The 21,153-nt window shown below is 42.1% G+C and overlaps 2 protein-coding genes across 2 annotated transcripts in view; both read left to right on the top strand.

Moving 5' to 3' along the window:
- The window catches only part of hdac8 (histone deacetylase 8), a 35,207-nt gene extending 30,271 nt beyond the window's left edge, over positions 1-4,936 (top strand). Inside the window, exon 11 of the mRNA XM_085759431.1 lies at positions 2,602-4,936. Coding sequence (XP_085615557.1) covers positions 2,602-2,624 — 23 coding nt within the window. The 3' untranslated portion in view covers positions 2,625-4,936. The remainder of the gene's footprint in view (positions 1-2,601) is intronic.
- Positions 4,937-11,156: 6,220 nt separating this feature from the next.
- On the top strand, positions 11,157-20,986 carry cited1 (Cbp/p300 interacting transactivator with ED-rich tail 1). Its single transcript, XM_085759566.1, has 2 exons — positions 11,157-11,185; positions 18,839-20,986. Exon 2 carries the CDS (start codon positions 18,858-18,860, stop codon positions 19,431-19,433), a length of 576 nt encoding a protein of 191 aa, XP_085615692.1. The 5' UTR covers positions 11,157-11,185; positions 18,839-18,857; the 3' UTR covers positions 19,434-20,986.
- Positions 20,987-21,153: the final 167 nt, after the last annotated feature.

Below are 21,153 nucleotides of genomic sequence, written 5' to 3'. Positions count from 1 at the left end.
TCACTCAGGCTCGTTAAGTGTCTCTATTAATTAAGATGTGATTTTTATAAGGTGATAGTTGGAGGCGACAGCAGCTGTCTGACGGTTTGTGTATTCACAGATCCGTGTTTACGAGACTCTGGTAGCATGATTTCCCCAGGGATTGCTAGTGTGTGTGTCTGTGTGTGTGTGTGTGTGTGTGTGTGTGTGTGTGTGTGTGTGTGTGTGTGTGTGTGTGTGTGTGTGTGTGTGTGTCGGCCTTTCTGCTAGACTGTATCATATATTACCATTGTGGGAAATATCGCCGCATCTTTACATTCGGCTACTCGTTAATTCAATCCCTGTGCTGACAAGATGCTTTCCATAACACACACACACACACACACACACACACACACACACACACACACACACACACACACACACACACACACGGTATATAATAACCTCAGACCCTGTGATAGATTAACGTTTGTAGGTAGTAAATATTGGAGGCCCCCGCGGTCGCTCGTCACTTTAACAGAATTTACCGTTTACATCTGGAAAGCAAAGAGAGGCAGAGAGAGAGAGCAAGGGAGGACTCTGGGAGGAAAAGAAAGAAAGAAAGAAAGAAGAATCTGTCTGCAGCTCTTTTAAATTAATCATTTCATGTCAGAAAATAATTATAGATACTCATGTTCAAGCTCCCAAAGCCCAGAGAGGAGGAGTTTGTGTTGTCCGACCACCAAAAATAACCAAATAATAATGAATCTACACTGATATGAAGCGAAGAAAAGTATAAAATCTTCACATCTAAAGAAGCTAAAACCAGTTATGAAGTTATAAAGAAAGAATATTTCACATTATCACAGGTTCATATAGTGAAGTAAATATCCTGTGAGCAGTTGTTTTTTTTTCTGTCCGTGCTGAGGGTCCAACGACTTGTGGCAGCTCTTCCTCTTCTCTCATTCGTTTCCTGTTTTTAGCTCACATCATGATTTTTCTGACTTTTCCTCTCGTCACTGTAGAAAAAAAAAAATTCTGCATTGTCTGCAACAGTTCCCCCGGAGGAGTGTGTGTCTGCAGCTACTGTATCTGTGCGTAGCTGCTGTGTGCGTGTGTGTGTATGTGTTGGTTGTGTGATTTCCAGTGTTCGCCACCACAATCAAATTTTAACAAAGTGTAGGGAAGTCTCAAATGTCATGTAAACTAATATTTGCTGCTCTCAGCCAATGAAAATAGAGTTTTAAAATCCTCTTTTTATCGATTCATTTTGTATTTTTATTGTATTAAATCAATAAAGTTAATACTGTCAGGCGACACAGTGAGAGACTTTTAAAGTTTCTTGAAGTTAAACTTAAAAAATATTGATATTATTCTATTTACAACTCTAGATTATAGGATGATCAATCGATTCAGGGTTAATATTGATCATCTTCGCAATGCATTCATCTTGCACACTTTTGTTAAAGCTCCACTCAGCCGACATGTTTGGTTTTTGATGACCTAGAGAGTATTAACGACAGGTTTTGAGGTAATCGTCGATATACCGATCGCATATTCTTAAAAAATAAAGAAAATTAGCCAGTAATAATCAATAGCCGATCAGTTTGAGCAGCATAAAGTAACGTCTTCAGAGATCCACATCCACCCAGAGGAGCAGTCACAGCTCAGAGGTGTTATCTAATCATGTTGATGTTACTTCACTCTGCCTCAGTCAGACCTGTAAACAGATTCACCCTCTACAGAGACGACACATCGATCATTAATCATCGATCATTGATCATTGATCAGAGGAAAAACACCAGGACAGTTTATTTTTTCCTCGATAAAACTGCTGCTGCTGCTGCTGTTGTTGCTGCTGTGACATGACGGCTCCACAATGGCCCCAGCAACAGGACATCCTCCCTCACTGCGTCAGTGAAGGGCCCACATGTGTCAGGGCAATTACTCATCCACCCCGTGTGTGTGTGTGTGTCTGTGTGTGCGCGTGTACCATGTTTATTCCTCACAATCAGGCCATTTAACATAACAACAGACAAACAAAGCGACATTGTCTCCAGTCTAACATATTAAAGTAAACCGACATGTAGACTTTATAATGCAGCTATTGTGTTAAACTCGTGTGTGTGTATGTGTGTTATTGTGTGTTGTGGTGTGTGTGTGTTATTGTGTGTGAAACCAATCTGTGTCCTCACTCATGCAAATGAAGTCGCAGTGTTGCTTAACGTTGTCATTTCCATATCGATTCCCCTTTTTGCATGTTTGTATTTCCTCGGGAGAGACGGGGCTTACCTCAGCCAGATGTTATTTTGCATTTTCATTGGCACAAGTGTGTGTGTGTGTGTATTTGTGTGTCTGCGTGTGTGTATTTGTGTGTATGTGTGTGTCCTCCACACTGCTTCCATCTTTGGTTTGGTTTTTTCCTGCTGTCTAATATGTGTATTTAGCCTGGTTTTGTCTCCCACTTAATGTGATGCATTTGACCCTTCTGCGTCCTCTCTCTCTCTCTCTCTCTGTGTGTGTGTGTTGTTAGATGTGTATGTGTGTGTTCACCCCCACACACCCCCTCCCCACACACACACACACACACCCCCACACCTCCCACCCCCTCTCATTTCTCTCTCTTTCTCTTGTTTACAGGGAATTTAAAGAATGTGATTTAGGAGCCGGCAGCCTCAACCTCCTCCTCTACACACACACTTACACACATTTACACACATACACACACACACACCATGTTTCCAATCCAGGTCGATGCTCGGCGGCTTTAATGAAGACAATATGGAGCGGACCCCTTCGGCCCCGAGGCACGGAGCGAGTGAACGAACGAGGGAGGGATGAAGGCAGGAAAAAGAGAGCGAGGGAAGGTTTTTGGAAAACATTAGCTGAGTGTTTCCAGGGGAAAACAGTTTAATAAGAGGGAGGGGGGTGAGGAGGGGTGATGGAGGGGAGGGGAGGGGGGTGATGTGGTCGCTGTACAATGTTCACTGTTTTTAATCCTTTGTTGTTTGGAACAGTTATGTGTGTTTGTGTGAATGAGAGACTTTACAGTGTGTTCACTGTGGTTATGTAAAAATTGAATTATAGCAGGTTTTTTTTTTTTTTTTTACAGTCGCCACACCCCGAGGTTTTTCTTTTTTTTTCTGTCTTTCTTTTCTTTTCTTTCCTTTTTTTTTTTTTTTTTGCTATCCTGGGATGAGTACTTTTGCGTGCGTCCTATCAGTTGCACATTTTAAACTAAATGGAAAGAACAGACTTTTCAGGTGTCTGGTTTCACGTTCACCCCGGTGCCGCTGTGATTTTAACCCCCCGAGGACACATAAGCACTAAAACAGACATAAAGCGAAACAGCCTCGTTTCCCCAAACGCTCCGTTATCCTTGTTAAAAAAAAAAAGAAAAAAGAAAAACACTCACACACCCTCTGGGTTCCTGATCAGGTCTGGAAAGTCCAGAAAAAGTCTGTCAAAATGCCTTTTTTTGCGAAACTTGGACAGTTTACAAACAAACAGTCTGGAAAGGTTTGGAAAACAGCCGGGTACAGATTTGAAGCTGATTTGCTCGACCGCGTTGTTTTGACCTCTGGGCGAAAAAAAACCTTGCAAATCAAACATCTGGACAGAGTTTGGAATTTTAAATGGAAGATATGTAGGGAAAGTTAAAAGAGTTTCTTTTTTTTCTTCTTTTTTTTGTTCACAGACAGACAACAGCAAAGAGATTACATGAACTTTAAGGAGGATTTAGATAACGTGGTTTTGGCAGCGGCTGCAGATGTAGGTAAGATCAATTCATCTCAGGTCAGTGGACAAATATGGCGGCTGCAGGTTCCCCAGAGCGGCTGGGAAATGAAGATGATTGGCCTTCACCCAAACTCTGCATCATATAAGTGCTATGCTACATGATTTCTTAATATAACGTGTCCAAAGCATCAAGATGGGAGGTTTTTTTTCTCCCCTATTCAGACTAAACATTTCAACGTAGTGAGAGTTTAATTGGGTTAAAGTTGAACAGTCAGATAGCTAAAGATCTCAGGCTGTTTTTTATTGGTCGTTGCGCAGCTTTAAAAATAGATGCAAAGTTGCATCTGGTTGTTTCCATGATTGGGGGGGGGGGAGAAACAGCAAAAACCTCATTTGATCCCTGCAGCTATAGTTTGTCTGTTTGTGATGTGGCCGAGTCGCGTCGCATCGAGCAGCTTCAGAAAATCTCTACATCCTCCCAATGAGGGATTTTGCATATTGACTTTAATTGGGATTGTTGTGCGTTGATCGGTGTTAGTGAGAATGATGATGGTGACGTTCATATTTGACCACAGTTTGACCAAATAAATCAAAACTCAAGATCCACACATGGAGCTTTCAACTGCATTTCCAGGTTTTTCCTCAGCTTCCAACTCCAATAAGCCCCATAATAAAAAATAATAGAAAAAAAGCCAGTAAGTGGCCCTTGAGTGAAGATTTTATTTGGTCAAACTACTATAAATGTTCATGTTAAGGCATTAAAGTCAGTTGTGACTTTTTTACGATTCACATATCATACCTTGACTTTTTTATCGTTCTTGTACATTTTTAAAAAGTAGAAAACTAAAGGATGATTCTGCCTTATCACACATTTTCCACTGCAGCTTAATAGCTAATAATAATAAAAGATGAATTTTGAAAAAAAACCCAATACATTTAAAGGTCCATTTCACCTTGATATATGTATGTGATAACACTTTTCACTTCAACACTCATTTTGACCAAACTTTTCAACTCCCCACACAATTGTAGATAAACATGAAATCTTGTGTAGGAATATTTTAGGACAAAGTTTATCCATCACATTGTTTGAAAATTGAAAAGAAACTTATGTACATTGTTTTTTTTTCCTGTTTATTTTTATGCATTTGTTCAACAGAATAACTACTTTTTTCTTTTTCTTTTTTTTTGATGTACATACCACGAGCGTTTTGTTGAAATAAAAGACGAGAGCATGTTGTTGTCATGTGTCTCTTGCCTCTGCGTTTTAAGCCGTGATTTATGCAGTGTGGGCCGGTTAATAGAGGCTTTAATGGAGAGCGTTTGAAAGAGGAACCACAAATGTCGGCCAGTTTCCTTTAGAAGTGATGTTCCCCAAATTAATGGCCTGGAAATTCACACCAAATGTAGGAGTCACCACTCCAAGCTGGCATGTGCTGAACAGAAGTGTGTGTGTATGTACTATGTGTGTGTGTGTGTGTGAGGATTCCCTGTGATCTTTATGAACACTGCTGCGGTCACCTCGGCGGTTTGAGCCCAACGTAGCCGAAGCAAATGAAACTCATTACACCGTTTACGAGTTCGGAAAAGTAGAGACGATTGAAATTCTATCTCATAAACTTGGAGGAGGGGAAGAAAGTGGAGTTTGGAGGGTCGGAGGGGTGGGGGGTTTACACGGTACCGGGCAAGGGGCTGTAAACATGAGCAACGTGAGAGACTGTGTGTGTGTTTATGTAGTTTTTTCTTCTTTGCTCCGAAAGAGTCAAATTAGAAAAACTCGGGGGCCCCCGGAGGATTCAGGGCACCGCTGGAATTCGTGGATTGGGTTTTCATAAAAAGCAAAAGCCGGGATCGGGTTCTGTCGTGACCCGTGTTATCTTATTTTAAGGAGGAAACTGAGTCTTCTGGTTGTTTACCGTTGTGAAACGTAGCCAAGCAAAACTGAAAATGTCCTAATACCAAACAATACCACAAAAAAACCCGTTTGAAGCGCGGGAGCTCTGGAGTTCATCTCCTCCCAGTGTTTTGTTGTCGTATGTGTATTTCTTCTAGCAAGCGACAAAACTTTCCCATGTCATCATTCCTGCCATGACTGTATGTTTTCAGCCCAGAAACGCTTGGAAATAACGTTTATATTTGACAATTATACGCCCAAAAAATCTACGTCCAGTGTTGGCGCTTTAAGTAGTTTGACGTTTATGTGGCAACATGTTTAGGTTTAGGTGGACGTAAGTGTAATAATCCAGATTACATGTAACAAAGAAGTGTTTAATTATAAAGCCAAGCTGCACTTCTTCAAATGACCACTAGGGGGTGGCTCCAAATCTGAGTCAATCCCCATAGACTCCCATGTTAAAATGTCCAAATTTACAGCAGAAATAAACATTTTTACAGTGTATGGTACATAAAACATCATATGCCTTTGTTAGCCAGTAGTTTTGGAATCAATTACCAGTTAACTACAACAATTAATCTCATTTTTTATCAATGATATCAAAGATCTTTCTTTTATACATCAGGTGTCTGACCACATGGGAGCTGCCATGTTTTGATGTTGCAGAAGAAAAGTGTCTCTTCCTGGAATTGGTATGAAAAGACTTCCTGATAACTAACTGAACTGTTTTGTCAGAACCAGACCGGGACCATGAGCAGTTTCTCAGAAATTTCTCATTGTGGTTGAGCAGTCAGACCATGAAGGCGAGACAAACTTGAGCGTCTTACCTTTTCTGGATGACCACACTCAAATACCTCCACCTCTTCCATCCATCCCTTTCCAAGAAATGTGTGTTTGTGCACACTCTCTCCCTTCAAGACGTTCAAGCTAAATCCGGTTTATTTTGTCACAAACTACAAAGTGGCCGTAAACAGTTTACAGTCTATGACAACACCGTCAACCCTTCGACCCGGAATAAGGATTAAAAAAACTTTAACAAGAGGGAAAAAAAGAACAGTTACAGCTATTCATGATAGTTGTGACAGAAGCACCGTGGTCGTGCGAACAGTTTGACCTCCACACACCTGGTGGTTCGCAATCAGGTTCATTTGAACCTTGACCACGGCTTTTTTACGCAAAACCATTACTGATTCAGTGAGTAAAATGTCACTTTTTCACTCATTTACAGTCTGACATTGGAAAACTGATTAATGAACAATGTAATCCAGTGATATCTTGGAGCTGAATCTTGCAGAAAGACATTTTTATTTGATTTTTTTTCTCGTCATCTGTTTAGTAAATTTTTGGCAAAGCAAACCCACAAAAAGTCGAGCGAAGGCAGTGGGAACAACCGGTCAGGTCAGTGGCTCAGAGTCTGCGTTACATAACATTTTGTCCACTTGCAGCCCTGTTTGCATGGAATTTAAATTACTAGGGACAAGATTATGGAGATTTTTCTGTCATTTAAAAATCCCACATAAACCAGACCTGTGATGCAACACATTCTGTAAAGGAAAAACTTGTCTTCCACATTACAGCGCAGACGGAGGTTTCCTTTTGCCAGTATTGAGCTGTAATTTGTCTTTGGCACCCGCGCTCTTCCTCCGGAGGCACGCACATGTATTTTTTTCCGATATGAAAATGGGAGGCAGTGTAGGAATCTATGGAGTAAGGTTTTTGGATGCTAGTTTGGGTCAATCACAGAGTGGTGAGTTGTGAAGAGTGGTTGTGTCCATGGCTTGCAGCTTATTTTCTCAGGACTCTCAGGATGCTCTGTTAATCCAGTCTCACAGGAATTTCCAGGGAAAGCTCGGAGTTTTATTGTGATCTACTTGTTTGTTCTGGTTTCTATTGAACAAACCTTAAACCCAAACTTTCCCAACGACTTGTATGCAAATTAGCACCGAGCTCCTCCACAGCTGAGCCGGCGCTTTGAATAAAGTCTCACTGTTGCATCGTTTTAGATAAACCAAAGGCCCCGTCCTTCCTCTTCCTTTGTTTTTTCTCTGGTTCCTTTTTGATTAAAACCTTTGTCAGTCGTGCTAAACATTTGCATAGGAGTCAAATAGTTGGGACATTTTCCAAAATTAAAACGAAATGCAGATGATATTGTCTATTTTTGGAAGAAGGAGAAGAAGAACTCGTTTCTAGAGGTGTGGCATCTCCGAAATGTCAAAGGGAAACCCGTGGAGTTTTCCCACCAACCCCCCTGTGGAAACAAAAAAAAAGTCTGGTTTGTACCTTGGCAGTTTGACCAACATCCTATAATTATTTATCTGCAGAGAGATGGAAATCACAAACGGTTTGTTTGATTTGCATAACGTCTCCCCCGAGGAGGGAACAAAGCGGCGGAGGCCCTCTGTCTATACGTCCTCCTCCTCATCAACATGTGAAGTGTCCGCGGTCAATGGCGGAGGGGATTTACTCGCACAATAAAGACAGATGCCTCCTTTTATCCGCTTAACGGAAGAGAGGCCGAGCGCGTGGCACTTGACCGCGTCGTCGCTTGTTGTTGGTGCGTAATGACGTCCTCCCTCCAAAGACCATTGAGACGACGGGTGAATGGGGAGCGGACTTGTTCTTTTTTGAGCGGGAGGTTTGGGGGGGGGAGGGACGGTGGGATCGATGGAGGTGCCCCAACAACACTTTCAGTGATTTCTTTTTCTTCGTTTTCCTCCCCCAAACAGCTTTTGTTTGCAACCTTATGAATAAAATAGGCCGGAGTGACCCAGAGCTGCTGGTTTTCTGCAGATCTGGTGTTGAGTTGAAGCTGCTCCAGGTGGCACAGGACAAACTTTTAAACATTTAAACAGCCCAACAGGCCCGATCCTGTGACCACGGACAGTTGGTCGGTTTGGCCTCAAACAATCGCTGAAGCAGCTGGTGGTCCGACGTGTAGGATGATTATAAAAAAGATTAATAGGGTTGGATGCAAAAAAATAAATGGAAGGAGGATATTAGGAAGTTAAAGTGATTAAAAGAAACATAAAATGTTATTGAATTTATGTTATTTACTTGTGTTTTGTGCATATTTTGCGAAAGTTTATTTTTCCACGAGAGTAGGACCAAACCAAATTTGTGTTTATGATTACACAGATCGATAAAATTAAGAAAATACAGCATCAAGAACATTTCCATAAAGTTTCACTAAACTGTAGTAATTCTAACTAAAGTAAATATAGATGTATTATGAAAACATGTGAATGCGCCAATCAGCTTTTACTCAGATGTCGCTCTATATTTCAAAAGTCGTCATTAAAATGTTTATTTGATCGTAAAATCACCAAACCAGCGACTCGATATCTTCTATTCCTCCCACCAGTCGACCTGCCACCATAAATCTCTCAGCAGATTCATTCATCAGTGTCTCTAATGATATGAAGACATCTCCACAAGTGAGAACATGAAGTCATGCAAATCATTCACAGACCGGAGCTCGCCCTCTCTCTCTGGGTGAGTGACACAGACAAAGACAGAGCGGTCTGAAATGGTCCATTTGATTCCTGATGGCGTTAGCTTCAGAATGAGCAACATCTGCCCCAAAGTGCCAGCAGCTGCAAAAACCCGGACACCGGATTTGCCCGGATCGGGATCATTGGATTGATCTTCCAATCCCCACAGTGGCCGGTTCGACCTGTCACGGCAGGAAAGTGCTGTGGTTTCTTTTTTGTTTTTTTTTCTAAGGTCCTGGTGTCGAGCCGGTTGGATCAATGTCACTTGAACACAACAGAGCCTTTGTTAATATGAGTAACATCTGTATGAGGTGGAGAGAAAAAAAGACCTGCTGGACCTTCGACTGTGGCTTTTCCAATCTGCCAGTGACATGACTGACAGTGAGTTGATTGTTGGTGACATCCAGGTTCAATTGATCCCAGACAGCAAAAGGAAACCTTGGCCCTGCTCTTTGGCTGCAGTCCGGTCCATAGACGTCGTGGACATCCAATGAAGTATTAACTCCGATATTCACCGACATCTGGAGGATTTTCTGTGTACGACAGAACTGGTACAGATGTGGAAGTAGCATTTGAAATATATGTCATATATGGACCAGATAACAAGTATCTAATTCTATAATTGACCTTATTTATTTGACTATTTCTCCAGACTTTTTTTTTTGCTCTGAACAGTGCGAAAAACATCCAGTGAGCAGCAGCAGCTCTGTGGGCAGAGACGACTGCTCTTCCTACCCTTTTCATCTCCTGCTGTACGACTATGAAGTTGAGAAATTGTGAAGACGGCTACCAGTTAGTGCTATTTGAAAATAAGGTGAGTTTGTTTGGTTTTAATACCACATAATTAAAATATTATTGCAAATTTGCACTGTTAGCTTAGCATTAGTCTTTAGCCCGGCTCCTGGAAACTCTTCCTGTTGGGTTTCCCTTGACGTCCTGATGAAGTTTTTTTTTAAGGTATTCAGGAAAGAAAATTGATTTTGATCCCATTATGGGTCTTAAAATCAATGTAATCATTCATCTATCAGACGATGTAACCCAAACTTTGTGCAAAATTCTATTTTCGAGTAAATCCGGGGTGAAAGTGGGGTAGTTTTTTTCCGCATTGGATAATGCAGGCGCAAGAATTATGCTTCACGTTGCTCACGATTCACCAGCTAATGCTATTGGATCCGTCATCCGTCAATTAAACGTCTGAGAAAAACGAGGGGTAGATGGAGGAGACTCGTCCACCACCACAGACACAAACTCTCCTCCTCCAGATCCTGCGGCCCATCACTTAGCCTCGCTAGCTAAGTTAGCAAGCTATAACGTAGCAAGTCTACTAGCTAACAGTTAGCTACGTTAGCTAAACATACACATACACACTGAGCTTGGTCCGGCCCCAAATTCGTTTTCCTTACGTTTTCCTTTCCGTAAACTTGTGCAGCAACTCGTGGAAACTCGTGGAAGGAGGTGCGACAAACAGGACAAATGGCCACTTCTGAACACCTTTAAAATTTGTAGCTTGTTACTAGGCTACCTCAAGCATCCTACTGCATGATGTGTCTCCAGACCTGAACCACATTCAGGATGTAGTAGAACAAACAACATCTCAAAGTTCAACATCCTGTAAAATCTATGACACGAAGACCTGAAGCTGTTTTGAAAAGCTTCACACTTTTAGAGTCGGGTTCAAACAAACAGAGTCAGTCTGCTCCGTCCGAATCCTCTGAGGAATCCAGTTCCTGGTTTTCCAGGTGGCAGCCTTCCCAGACACACACACACACACACCCACAATCACACACACACCAGGCTGGTCAGTGAGGAGAGAGAGCGGCACAAAATGCTTTTTATTCAGTAACAAGCTCATTGAGGAGACAGACCCTCCAGAGTCTCTGCAGTCAGTCAGTCAGTCAGTTCATCAGTTTGCACAGTTTATTTCTCTGGACTTCAGCCTCTGACTCTGTGAAAACAAAAAAAAACCCAGCGACAGTTTCCTGGCTTTTTTTTTTCTTTTTATCCTCAGAAACAGACACTTTGGACCTTCTGGACTTCACTGTTCAAACTGACTTTTCCTCTGGTTTTGCTGCTGTCAGGCTGCACACGGTGTTTCTCACAGGTCGGTAGGTCCGTCCGTGTCTCTCTCATTTCCTCCAGTTGTGTTTTGCTGATGTTTTTAAAGACTGTGTCAGTATCAATAGTAGTTGTTGGTGTTGTGTCATTGTGTCTCTGCTGTAAATCTGTCTATTCAAAGTGTTTCCAGGCTCCTCTCTTTGCCCCCTCGAGTGCTTACATAACATTTTAAACCAGGTCAAGTGTTTTCTGCCTCAAGCTCAAGAGTTTTTTTTTTCCGTAAAAGCCTGTGTGAAATTAACATTTTCTCCTCAGTTTGAGTTTATTCATCTCAAAATAACTCAGTTTCACACCTTATAAACCTCTGATTTTATCTGTGCTGCAGAAACCAATGGCAGGAATTGCTGCAAAAGCAATAATACACTTTTTTTTTTCTAGAAGTACAACAAGTGTTTTATGTGATAAATGCTTCTGTTCACCTTCTATTTATGAACATGTGACACAAAATGATCAAATAGCGTTTTTAAAAACAAATTCAATCCTTTCCATGCAAAGTTTTACAAGATAAAACTCAGACAAACTTTTTCAAACAAGTGTTTTTTTCCTCTTTTTTCCCTCATTAACTGTCTTCAGGCAATTAAAACAAGTGGTGAGTGTGTCACGCTGAGACAGCATATGGTGTGTGTGAAAGGGACAGAGACAGACTGACGTTTCAATTTGCTCGTCACGCTTTAATTGTGTAATTGAAACCTCTGTTGTTAGTGTGTGTGTGTGTGTGTGTGTGCGCGCGCTCTCTCCTGCTGTCTGTTGACAAATCACTAAAACATTCCTGTAATTTTTACGATCTTCCTTTGCTGTGTAATATGATATAGCACAAATCATATCACCTTTGATTGCAAGGTCCATTTAGTGGCTTTTTCCCAGAGCTTTCAGTCAGATCACATGATATTCCCCAACAAACGATTTCCTCTCATCAGTAAATGTTCAGTTTTACTTTATTTTCTTTAACACTTTTCATCCACGTTTGTTTTCCGAGTTAATATGAAGCTGGTGTGACGTGATCGAAAGCTCCAGAACGGCCACTAAATGGACCCTGTGGTGAGACTTGTTTGCCCAGCTGCTCTTTCAAAGGTCAAGAATGAAGCTGCGGTAGATGTTTCTTCAGCAACCGATGGAGCTTTATGGGCTTTTAACAAATATTGAGGTTACAGTCACTGACTTCATGACTCCCATTATAATTCAGTCCTGAGTGTAGAGACTTTATTGTACTTTACTGACACTCTATCCTACAGTGTTAGTGTCTAATGAGGCTATTAGCTTTAATTTAATCAAATCTTAAGAAAATATGGAATAACAGCTTCCCAAAATACATGTTTTTGTCTTAATGTGGAGCTTCATGTCGTATATTATGGATATTTTTCATCTCTTACAGGATCAATTTGTTGTAATGTTGACTATAATATCTATTTATCAGTTAAATAATGATTATCTAAGGAGAAACAGCTTCAGAAATCCATTGGTTTCAGCTCCTAAACTGTGAAGTTATTCATTTTTTTCCTCTGCTGTAACTTGCTTTGACAGATTGTGATGGGTAAATAATGAGCTCTGATAATATTTCTATCTGGACGAACCGGAGTGGCTCTAGAGACAAAGTGTTGTTTTCTAGGGGGGGAGAGCTTCCAGTCTGGCAGAGGCAGAGTGGACGTTTCATTGCTTAATAATTAAAATAAATGCAGCCCGGTCCACAGCCAAGACAGCAGCCTAGACTGCTAATGAAACCATTTACAGGGGGAGGGAGGGAGGGAGGGGGGGAGGGTGTGTGTGGGGTGGTGGTGGTGGTGGTGGTGGGGAACGAAGCCAGGACCGATTTCACAATCTCATAAAAAGTGGTGGAAGAACACAATGAGTCAGGTCAGCTGTGAACAGGAAAAAACACTGGCACCCCTCCAGCGGTTTCATACGGCATCCTTCCTAAAACTCCGGCGAGCCGCCCGGCCCTCCCCGACGCTACGGCGAGCAAAAACAGTTTCGGGACATTTCTGACTCACATCCATCTTCATTTTCAGAGACTTAACACCGGATTATTATTTGTTATGAGCTACAGCTGTTGTAGCATATGTGAGAACAAAGCTATTTCTCTTATACTTCTTTCACGTCCTTCACAACATTTTTAATGTCTTCTGAGTTCCCATAAAAGACCAATTTACCCCGTTTTTTAACGACTGAAATCCACAAGCGGAGCAGTTTAGGACAAAAAATGCAGGGACGAACTTGTGTAAACAACCTAATTTGACGAATTATACCAGAAAGTTTCACTCACATAGCCCCGGTAGGAAGTCTCCAGTAAAACCATCAACATGACACATGCTGCATTTGAAACCTGTTGAATCTACATTGGGGAAATCAAAGATAGCGACATCAATACCCATAATTCTTGACATGTATCAATGAACCTTGAGGTATGTGATGATGTAAACCCAACCGAAACAATACATTATATGAAAGACGCCAATGTTTGTAGAAAAAGAAAGAAGCAGCTGCACACAGAACATCTTTAAAAAGCAGCATCCAAAATCCAATTTAATCCAATTCAAATCAGGACCAGGATGATCTAGTTACAAGTAAACAAGTATGTAAAGTATTAAAACCAACTTTTCACAGCAGCTTTTACCACTTAGCTTTAATTTTCCGACGAATTTCGGAGAAACATATTTGTGGAGACGCTGCAGGAGGAGGTTGACTTTTTGTAGTTGTTATCAGTCTAAGCAGAAACACACAAACCTTCAGTCCAAACTACAAACCCACAGGCAGAAACACTCAACAACACTGAGCATCTTTGGCTAATTAGGTGACGCTAACCTTAAAACAGCAGGAAAAACTCTGGGTCCGATCAGATGGATGGATCGGATGGATGTTGTGATTTCTTTTTCATTCTGAGACTAAATTGTGAAATGTCTGTTTGTGTTGTTTGTCTTAAATGGGAGGAACAGTCGTTAATTGGCTGCAGAGGAAATGTGTGTGTGTGTGTGTGTGTGTGTGTGTGCAATGTGCATGTGTGTGATGTTTTGTGTTCGTGCCTCCTGGACTCAGTGTGGTGGAAAGCTGTTGAGCAGAGACACCATGTGCAGCCTGGCCCTGACAGTAATCAGTCAATGAATAATGAACACACACACACTCACCCACCAAACCCACACACACACACACACACACACACACACACACACACACACACACACACACTCAGTCACACACAGAGCTGCCATTGACAGCTGTTTGGTATCTTTGTGTGTGTGTTAACTCTATCAGTCGAGTGCAGCTGCATGCCTGCCTGTAGCAATTATGTTCTCGCTAAATAAGAGCCAGCGCTGGGAGGAGGAGGAGGGGGTCGGTATATGTGTGTGTGTGTGTGTGTGTGTGTAAGTCTGTCTTTGTGAGGACTAACTTGAGATTTAGACCTTGGAGAGTGTGGACATTTAGCACTTTTCATCTTCAAAGGGCTGCTTGAGGTTTAAGGACCTGGTTTTAGGCTTTAGATTTAGCAAACGGTCTCTTTCCCTTCGCTTTCCGGGTTGTTTTTCAAATCCAATTTGTCTTAGGAAACAAAAAATTGTGTCCTGATTCAGACTTGGAAATCCTTCAGAAAATGAATTCTGTCTACAAAGTTGTGGCTTTTATTGGGACGTCAACTGAAATCAATCTTACAGTGGCCTTTAGAGATCTTTAGTTGGGTCCGTCCATTTTTTTTAATGAGTTTTTGCAGAAATTGTGTTTTCAGATTGATAAAATTGTTTTCTGAATGTGTAGCACTTTTGTGTCTTTGCATGTGTCTTCTTAAAAGTTACAGCGCATTGACGAACCGTTCAAACTGGTCTACGGAGGGTTTTCGTGGTTCTTAGTTGTACTACCATTAGAGTGAGCTGCAACTCAATACTTACATTTAAAACTGTAATTATCAGGTACTTAGCCTAATCAATGTTGGAGAAGGTTGAGCCACTGAAGATCCACCTGTAGGTTGGAGGTTAGGTTTCTGCCGGATTCACCAATATGTTCTTAAGAAAAATCTTAAGAAATGTCTAAAGGGTGGGCCAAAGTGGCTGAAGCTGTGTCATTAGATTTACTTAAACTATGACCTACTAGTCTAAACTTGTCTAAAATCTGTTGAAAAAGGTGATATTAGAGGCTTACCTATTCACTGTAGGAATTTTAAGACTAGTCAAGGTTCAATAATAACATTTACTCTTACGTTTTTTCTTAAGAAGAAAGTTGAGAAAATACTTAAGAACTTTTTGGAGAATATGACTGAAGTTAAGAAAAAAATGACACTTAAGAAGATTGCCGTCACGGTGCCGGTCTTAAGGTCAGGTAAAAGTTGGCAGGGAGAAGGGGAAGTGAGCTATTGTGTGATAATAATCAGAGATGTTATATGTAGTAACAACGTAACCCTAAACTACAGCCGACTGCGATCAGGTTACAACAAGGTTGTGTTATAAATTACAACACGGTGAACACGGTATGTCTCCTCCTGACTCCTCCCCCCCGCTACCTCACCTCAACTCACCTCACCTGATCTGACCTGCAGTTCATCAAGGTTGGGGATGAGTGCCAATTCAAACCCTAATAACAAACATGTTCTTTTATTACATAATACATACTTCTGGGATCTCATCTCAACAGATTTCTGTCATTCAAACATCTCAGAACTGTAGAAATGTTGGGCTCAGGTCCATAAAGTTACAGTTACCAGGCTTTGAGAGGACGTGCACAGACTTGGGTTGGGTTGGGCCTGATCTACACTGCAAAAACTCCAAATCTCACCAATAATATTTGTCTTATTTCTAGTCAAAATGTAATTTCTAGTCAAAGCAAATCAAATTATACTCAAAATAAGACTCGTCACATTTAAAAAGTAGCTTGTTTTTAGACACTTTTTACTTCTTTCAAGCATATTTTCACTTGAAATAAGTAGAAAAATCTGATAGTGGAACAAGTTTTTCTTTCTTATTACAAGCACAAGTGAAAATTGTCTAAAAACAAGTAAATTTTTAGGTGATGAGTCTTATTTTAAAGTGGAAAGACATTAGTTTTGTCTAGAAATTATACATTTTGACAAGAAATAAGACAAATATTCTTGGAAAGAATTTTTGAGTTGAGTTTTTGCAGTGCATGACGTGGTTGGAGCCTATTCACTTTCGAAATAGGACAGTTTAGCTTCACCACAGTGACGCAATCGGTCCTCTGAGTACCCGAGACTTCAGAACAAGCCTCCACTAGGCTGAAAACGAAGATTTAGTCCTTGATATCACACAGTCGACACGTGCATCGTTATGTACTTCCTTTGCTGTGGGCAATTAGCCAATCACCAATCAAGTCGCCCTTTGGCATCACTTTACTGCGTCCTGGTCTCCGTCCAAGCCGAATATGATCGGTTAAAAAGAAACGAGAACAAGCCCGAGTTGTTTTCCAGCTTTGACACAGTTCTGTGGAGATAAGTCCGACTGTGTGTGAGACTTAAGGTTTGAAGCACTTTAGTTTTGAAGCTTAAGATTCAGATTAGTGTTGGAGGGTAAAGGAGTGTGTGATGTGAACCAGGGTCCTCACAAAGATAGAGGTACAAAGGCGTGTGTGTGTGTGTATGTGTGGGGGGGGTAGAGAGGGAGGGATCGGCACATATTATTAGGCGATTAACTTACTCAAAGGATAGCCGCATGATGTGTGTGTGTGCGTGTGTTAATACACACATGCTGTTTGAACTGTGTGTAATATAAACCAGCTTAGGGACTTTAACATGAGCCTCTAGGAGACTTTTTGCACACACACACACACACACATACACATGTTTCGCTCACCCTTTTTACCTCTGCGTTCACATCTCAATGGCTTTTTCTCGCTGTCACGCTTTTTAAACAACACACACTTTCTCCCATTCACACACACACACACACACACACACACACACACACACACACACACAAGACACACACATGGTCAGACATATGTTCTGTTCTCAGGGTCCATATGTATTTATCCTGCCATGTGACCTAATCAGTCTTTTAGATCCTCAAAGGCACTGTTGTGTTGCGACTCACACACTCACGCACACACACATGCGCGCACATAGCCTACACACACACACACACACACAGTCACAGACCCACACATAGACCTATAAACACTCTAACCCGGTTGGTACCCACTGGCTTTCTCCTCACGGCCTTTTCATGGTTAATTTACCGCTCAATAGGTCAAGAGGAAAAGCAGACTTCAAGCAAATTCACACACACACACACACACACACACACACATAGCCCACACACTATATGCACAAAATCATCCTTAAACACACCGAGTCATGCGGGCTGCGGCGTCCGAACACCGGGGTCGCCCGCCTCGCCGCCGTATGTTTCCCAGACAGATGATTTAGCAGGGTCATAAGAACATGAGTAAAGCTGCTCTGAAGTCAACAAGGCTTCAGTTGTTGAGGCCTCAAACAACCGCATGTTTTTTCTTTTTCTTCGTCTCAGGAAACGCTGTTAATGACCACTTAAGTTATTTGTCATCCTTCTTCCTCCAGTCAACACAAAGTCGCTGTGTTTTGTCATTCATAAGAGTTTGTTGTTTGTTTTTAAAAATACAGTTCATGAGTGCGTGTCAGATGTTTATAGATTAAGAACCAACAACAGGGCCTCATTTATCAGTATCTTCATCTTTTTTATCTCAAAACATTTCCACAAATAGATTAGCATGACTGATGCTACTTTATTAGCGAAGCCTAGCATAAATACCACATCTAGATCTTCCACTGGAATAATACTTTGTGTAGTTTTACTCATCTGTTTCACTTAATTTGTTAAACTAATCCTTTATTCATTTATTATCGTTTTTATTTTGTTTTTATTTTCTGTTAGCTGTACATGCTAAGAGCTGACGGCTATGTAGCTCTTAGCTTTGAAGTTGTAGCTCGTTAGCTATGTTTGTTTAAGCCAAACAAGATAACGGCTATCAGTATCTTCATCGTCCATCTCAAAACATTGTCACAAGTTGACCTTTAAGTTAATAGTTCAACATGAGTGAGATAAGAGGACTCGAGCTAGCCTACCTGTTAACATTAGCGTAGCCTAGTGTGAGAGTGGGCTGCGGGTGTGACGTCAGAGAGAGGCGAACTCATAAATACCAAAGTAACCAAGGTAAAAGTGTTCACTAAAATAAAACTTATAAAATAGACAATAACTTGTAATTCAGTTAAATACAATAAAAGAAAAAGGTTAACTTAATGGCTCTGGGATTTTCTTGTAAATTATATTCTTTAAATTAAAAAGTTTCAAAGCATTTTTATTAGCTTGGTGCTTTTATTCTCGCCCTGGCTCCATCTGGTTGCTTACCAAAACAGACTGCATGCTAATAACTCAAAGCTCTCAGTTTTAGTTTGGCTTTATCTTATTTATTTAATCCGTACACAATGAGAACTTTGTGGTTTTATGGAGTTAATTTCTCCGCTACACAGAGTCGTCATCATCATCATCATCACGGTCGGTCGGTGCTTCCTTCACTGATGTGCAGTCTGGATGATATCACCTGCCATCGGAGCAGGTTTCTGTTTAGTTAGCGAGCTTATCTTTTTCCTCCTCGTGTCCCAGTTTGATGACATTGCATAACATCTCCCTTTTTTTTTTTTTTGTTCTGTTCTTTCTTCTTCCTGCAGCCTCTGGGTTTTCCCGGTGATGACCTCACTGCTGTTCCCTGGCAACGCCCACGCTGCGATGAAGGACCTGTCCTCCTCCACCTCTCCACTCACCTCCCTGCTCCACTATCCGTCCTCCAAAACCTCCGTCGCGCCCTTCTCCCCGTCCGCCGGCCCCGCCGCCTCGCCGGGATCGACGCTGACTTCGGCGCCGCTGTCCAAACCTCAGCCCTTCTGCCTGCAGACGGGGCCCCACCTCATCGCCAGCATGCAGCTGCAGAAGCTCAACTCGCACTACCAGAACCTCAGCGGCACTTCTGTGGGACACCAAGCGCCCGGCGGAGCTCAGAGGGGCTTCGGCGCCTCGCCACTGAGCAACGGGAACCAGCTCCTGGGGCCGAGCGGGGGCCTTGCGGGAGGCGGGATGGCGGTGGGCATCAGCATGGGGAACCAAGGGTCCAACGCGGGCGGGATTATCGACTTTGACCCCGTGGACGAGGAGGTTCTCATGTCTCTGGTGGTGGAGCTGGGCTTGGACCGAGCTAACGAGCTGCCCGAGCTCTGGCTGGGGCAGAACGAGTTTGATTTCATGTCAGACGTGCCGGCCGGATGCTGACCTTACGGGGAAAAAAAGAAAAAAAAAGGAAGAACACCCAGCTGTGGTGGAGTCGCTTGATAAAACGAGAGAGAAAGACTTTCTCTCCCCTGTTGTGTTTTTCTCTTTCCTCCCTTAACTTGGTTGATAACACGAGGAAACAAAAAGAGACACTGAGTGATAACGAGAAAGAGATTAGAGACATACTCCTGTTTCTACTTTGCTTTCATGCTCTCTCTGGGCGAGACGGAAGGGACTGGTGAGGAAAAGGACAGATTGAGGTATAAACAGAGAGCGTGATCTGTTTTTCATTTCATTCACTCAGTTTGTTTTTCTCTGCTAGGATGTAACTGGCGGTTAAACCTCGGCCTAATGGGATTAAGAATTTCTTTTGTTTTGCCTCATCCCGCTCTAATTTTTTTTTTTTTACTTTTCCTTTTCGTTTAAAGAAGAAAAACAGAAACCGCAGAAACGAGGGCTCGCGGAAAGACGTTTGCCCGCCCCTGTCCTCTTCCCTCCATCACTCCCCTCTTGCAGGCTTTTATCAAAACCAGGTGATTTAATACGAGATGGTTTGGCAGAGACGCTCCAGTCGGTCTCTTGGAAACAAACGGCACCGATGACGAAGACACACCTGTTGGACTTGGCCCCTCTTCTACCTTCTACATCACGTACGGAACGAGATCGGGAACATGACTTTAAGGGGGATTCGTGAAGGATGGCAAACACTATGTTTCCTGTTTTCTTAATGGACAATATTAGACCCTGGTCTCACGGGAAAGAGACTCCTGTCTCTTGGCTTCACAAAGAAACTGATTGTTGGAGAACTTGTTATCTCAATGTACTTTCCTTTCTTTCTTTTCCCCCTTTTTTTTTGTTTGAGTTTAGTTTGACCAGTCGCATTCAAAGAACATGTTATTTAAGACAGTGGCTGATATCCATCAGGTCTCTTGGACAAGGAGGCTTCTGTAGCGCATCTATTATGGGTTCTACTTTTCTGAACATAATGAATTAGATCAAGAGACGAAGAATCTGAATGAAGTAAGTTGTTTCTTGCTCTGGAGCGAAGCCTCATTAAAAACGGCCGAGGCCTCGTGGTCATGTGAGTCGCCGCTACACGTACTCGTCTTGTTTCCCCGACCCGACCTACACGGTGTGAGAAACACTGACCTACACGGTGTCGGTGATCCCGGGTAGTAGCACTTCCTCGCACGTTGAGGTTTTCGTCAACATAAACCGATTCATTCACACGTTTTTGTTTTTCCTGCTCAGCCACTTTGATGTTTATGTTAAAACAGTCTTTTTTTAGCCCACAACAAAACTTCATGTCGCCGCAGTCCCAAGAAAAAGGAAGCACCGTCTGTTTTGTCATCACTGGGTCTGGAGGTTCATATTTACTGGTCCACACCAATGCAGGTGTTAGGACGGGTTGAAGGGTTTCAGTTGGTGGCTTACCAGTGTCTGTCCAATCCTTGTCGTCTATTGAAGGCAAAGAAACTGCAGTTGGGTCCTAGTTTATTAACTAAACTGAAATGGGATGGTTTTCGCAATGGATCTTGGGATAGGTCGGGGTTGCGAAGGATCAACCCATTAAATCCAAATGTTGGATCCTTCATTGTCCCGGTAAAACAAGAATCCAAAATGGGACAATCGGTCCTCTATTGCAGCTTATGAAGGAAGAACATCTGGACAAGCTGGATGCACCCACTGGCGGCCATGTTGGAGGTCCTCACAGTTATTT

Source organism: Trachurus japonicus, chromosome 18, assembly GCF_045865225.1.
Source record: "Trachurus japonicus isolate A0001 chromosome 18, Traja_1.0".
In the NCBI taxonomy this organism is placed as follows: domain Eukaryota; kingdom Metazoa; phylum Chordata; class Actinopteri; order Carangiformes; family Carangidae; genus Trachurus; species Trachurus japonicus.
This window is presented reverse-complemented; position numbering and strand designations above follow the sequence as displayed.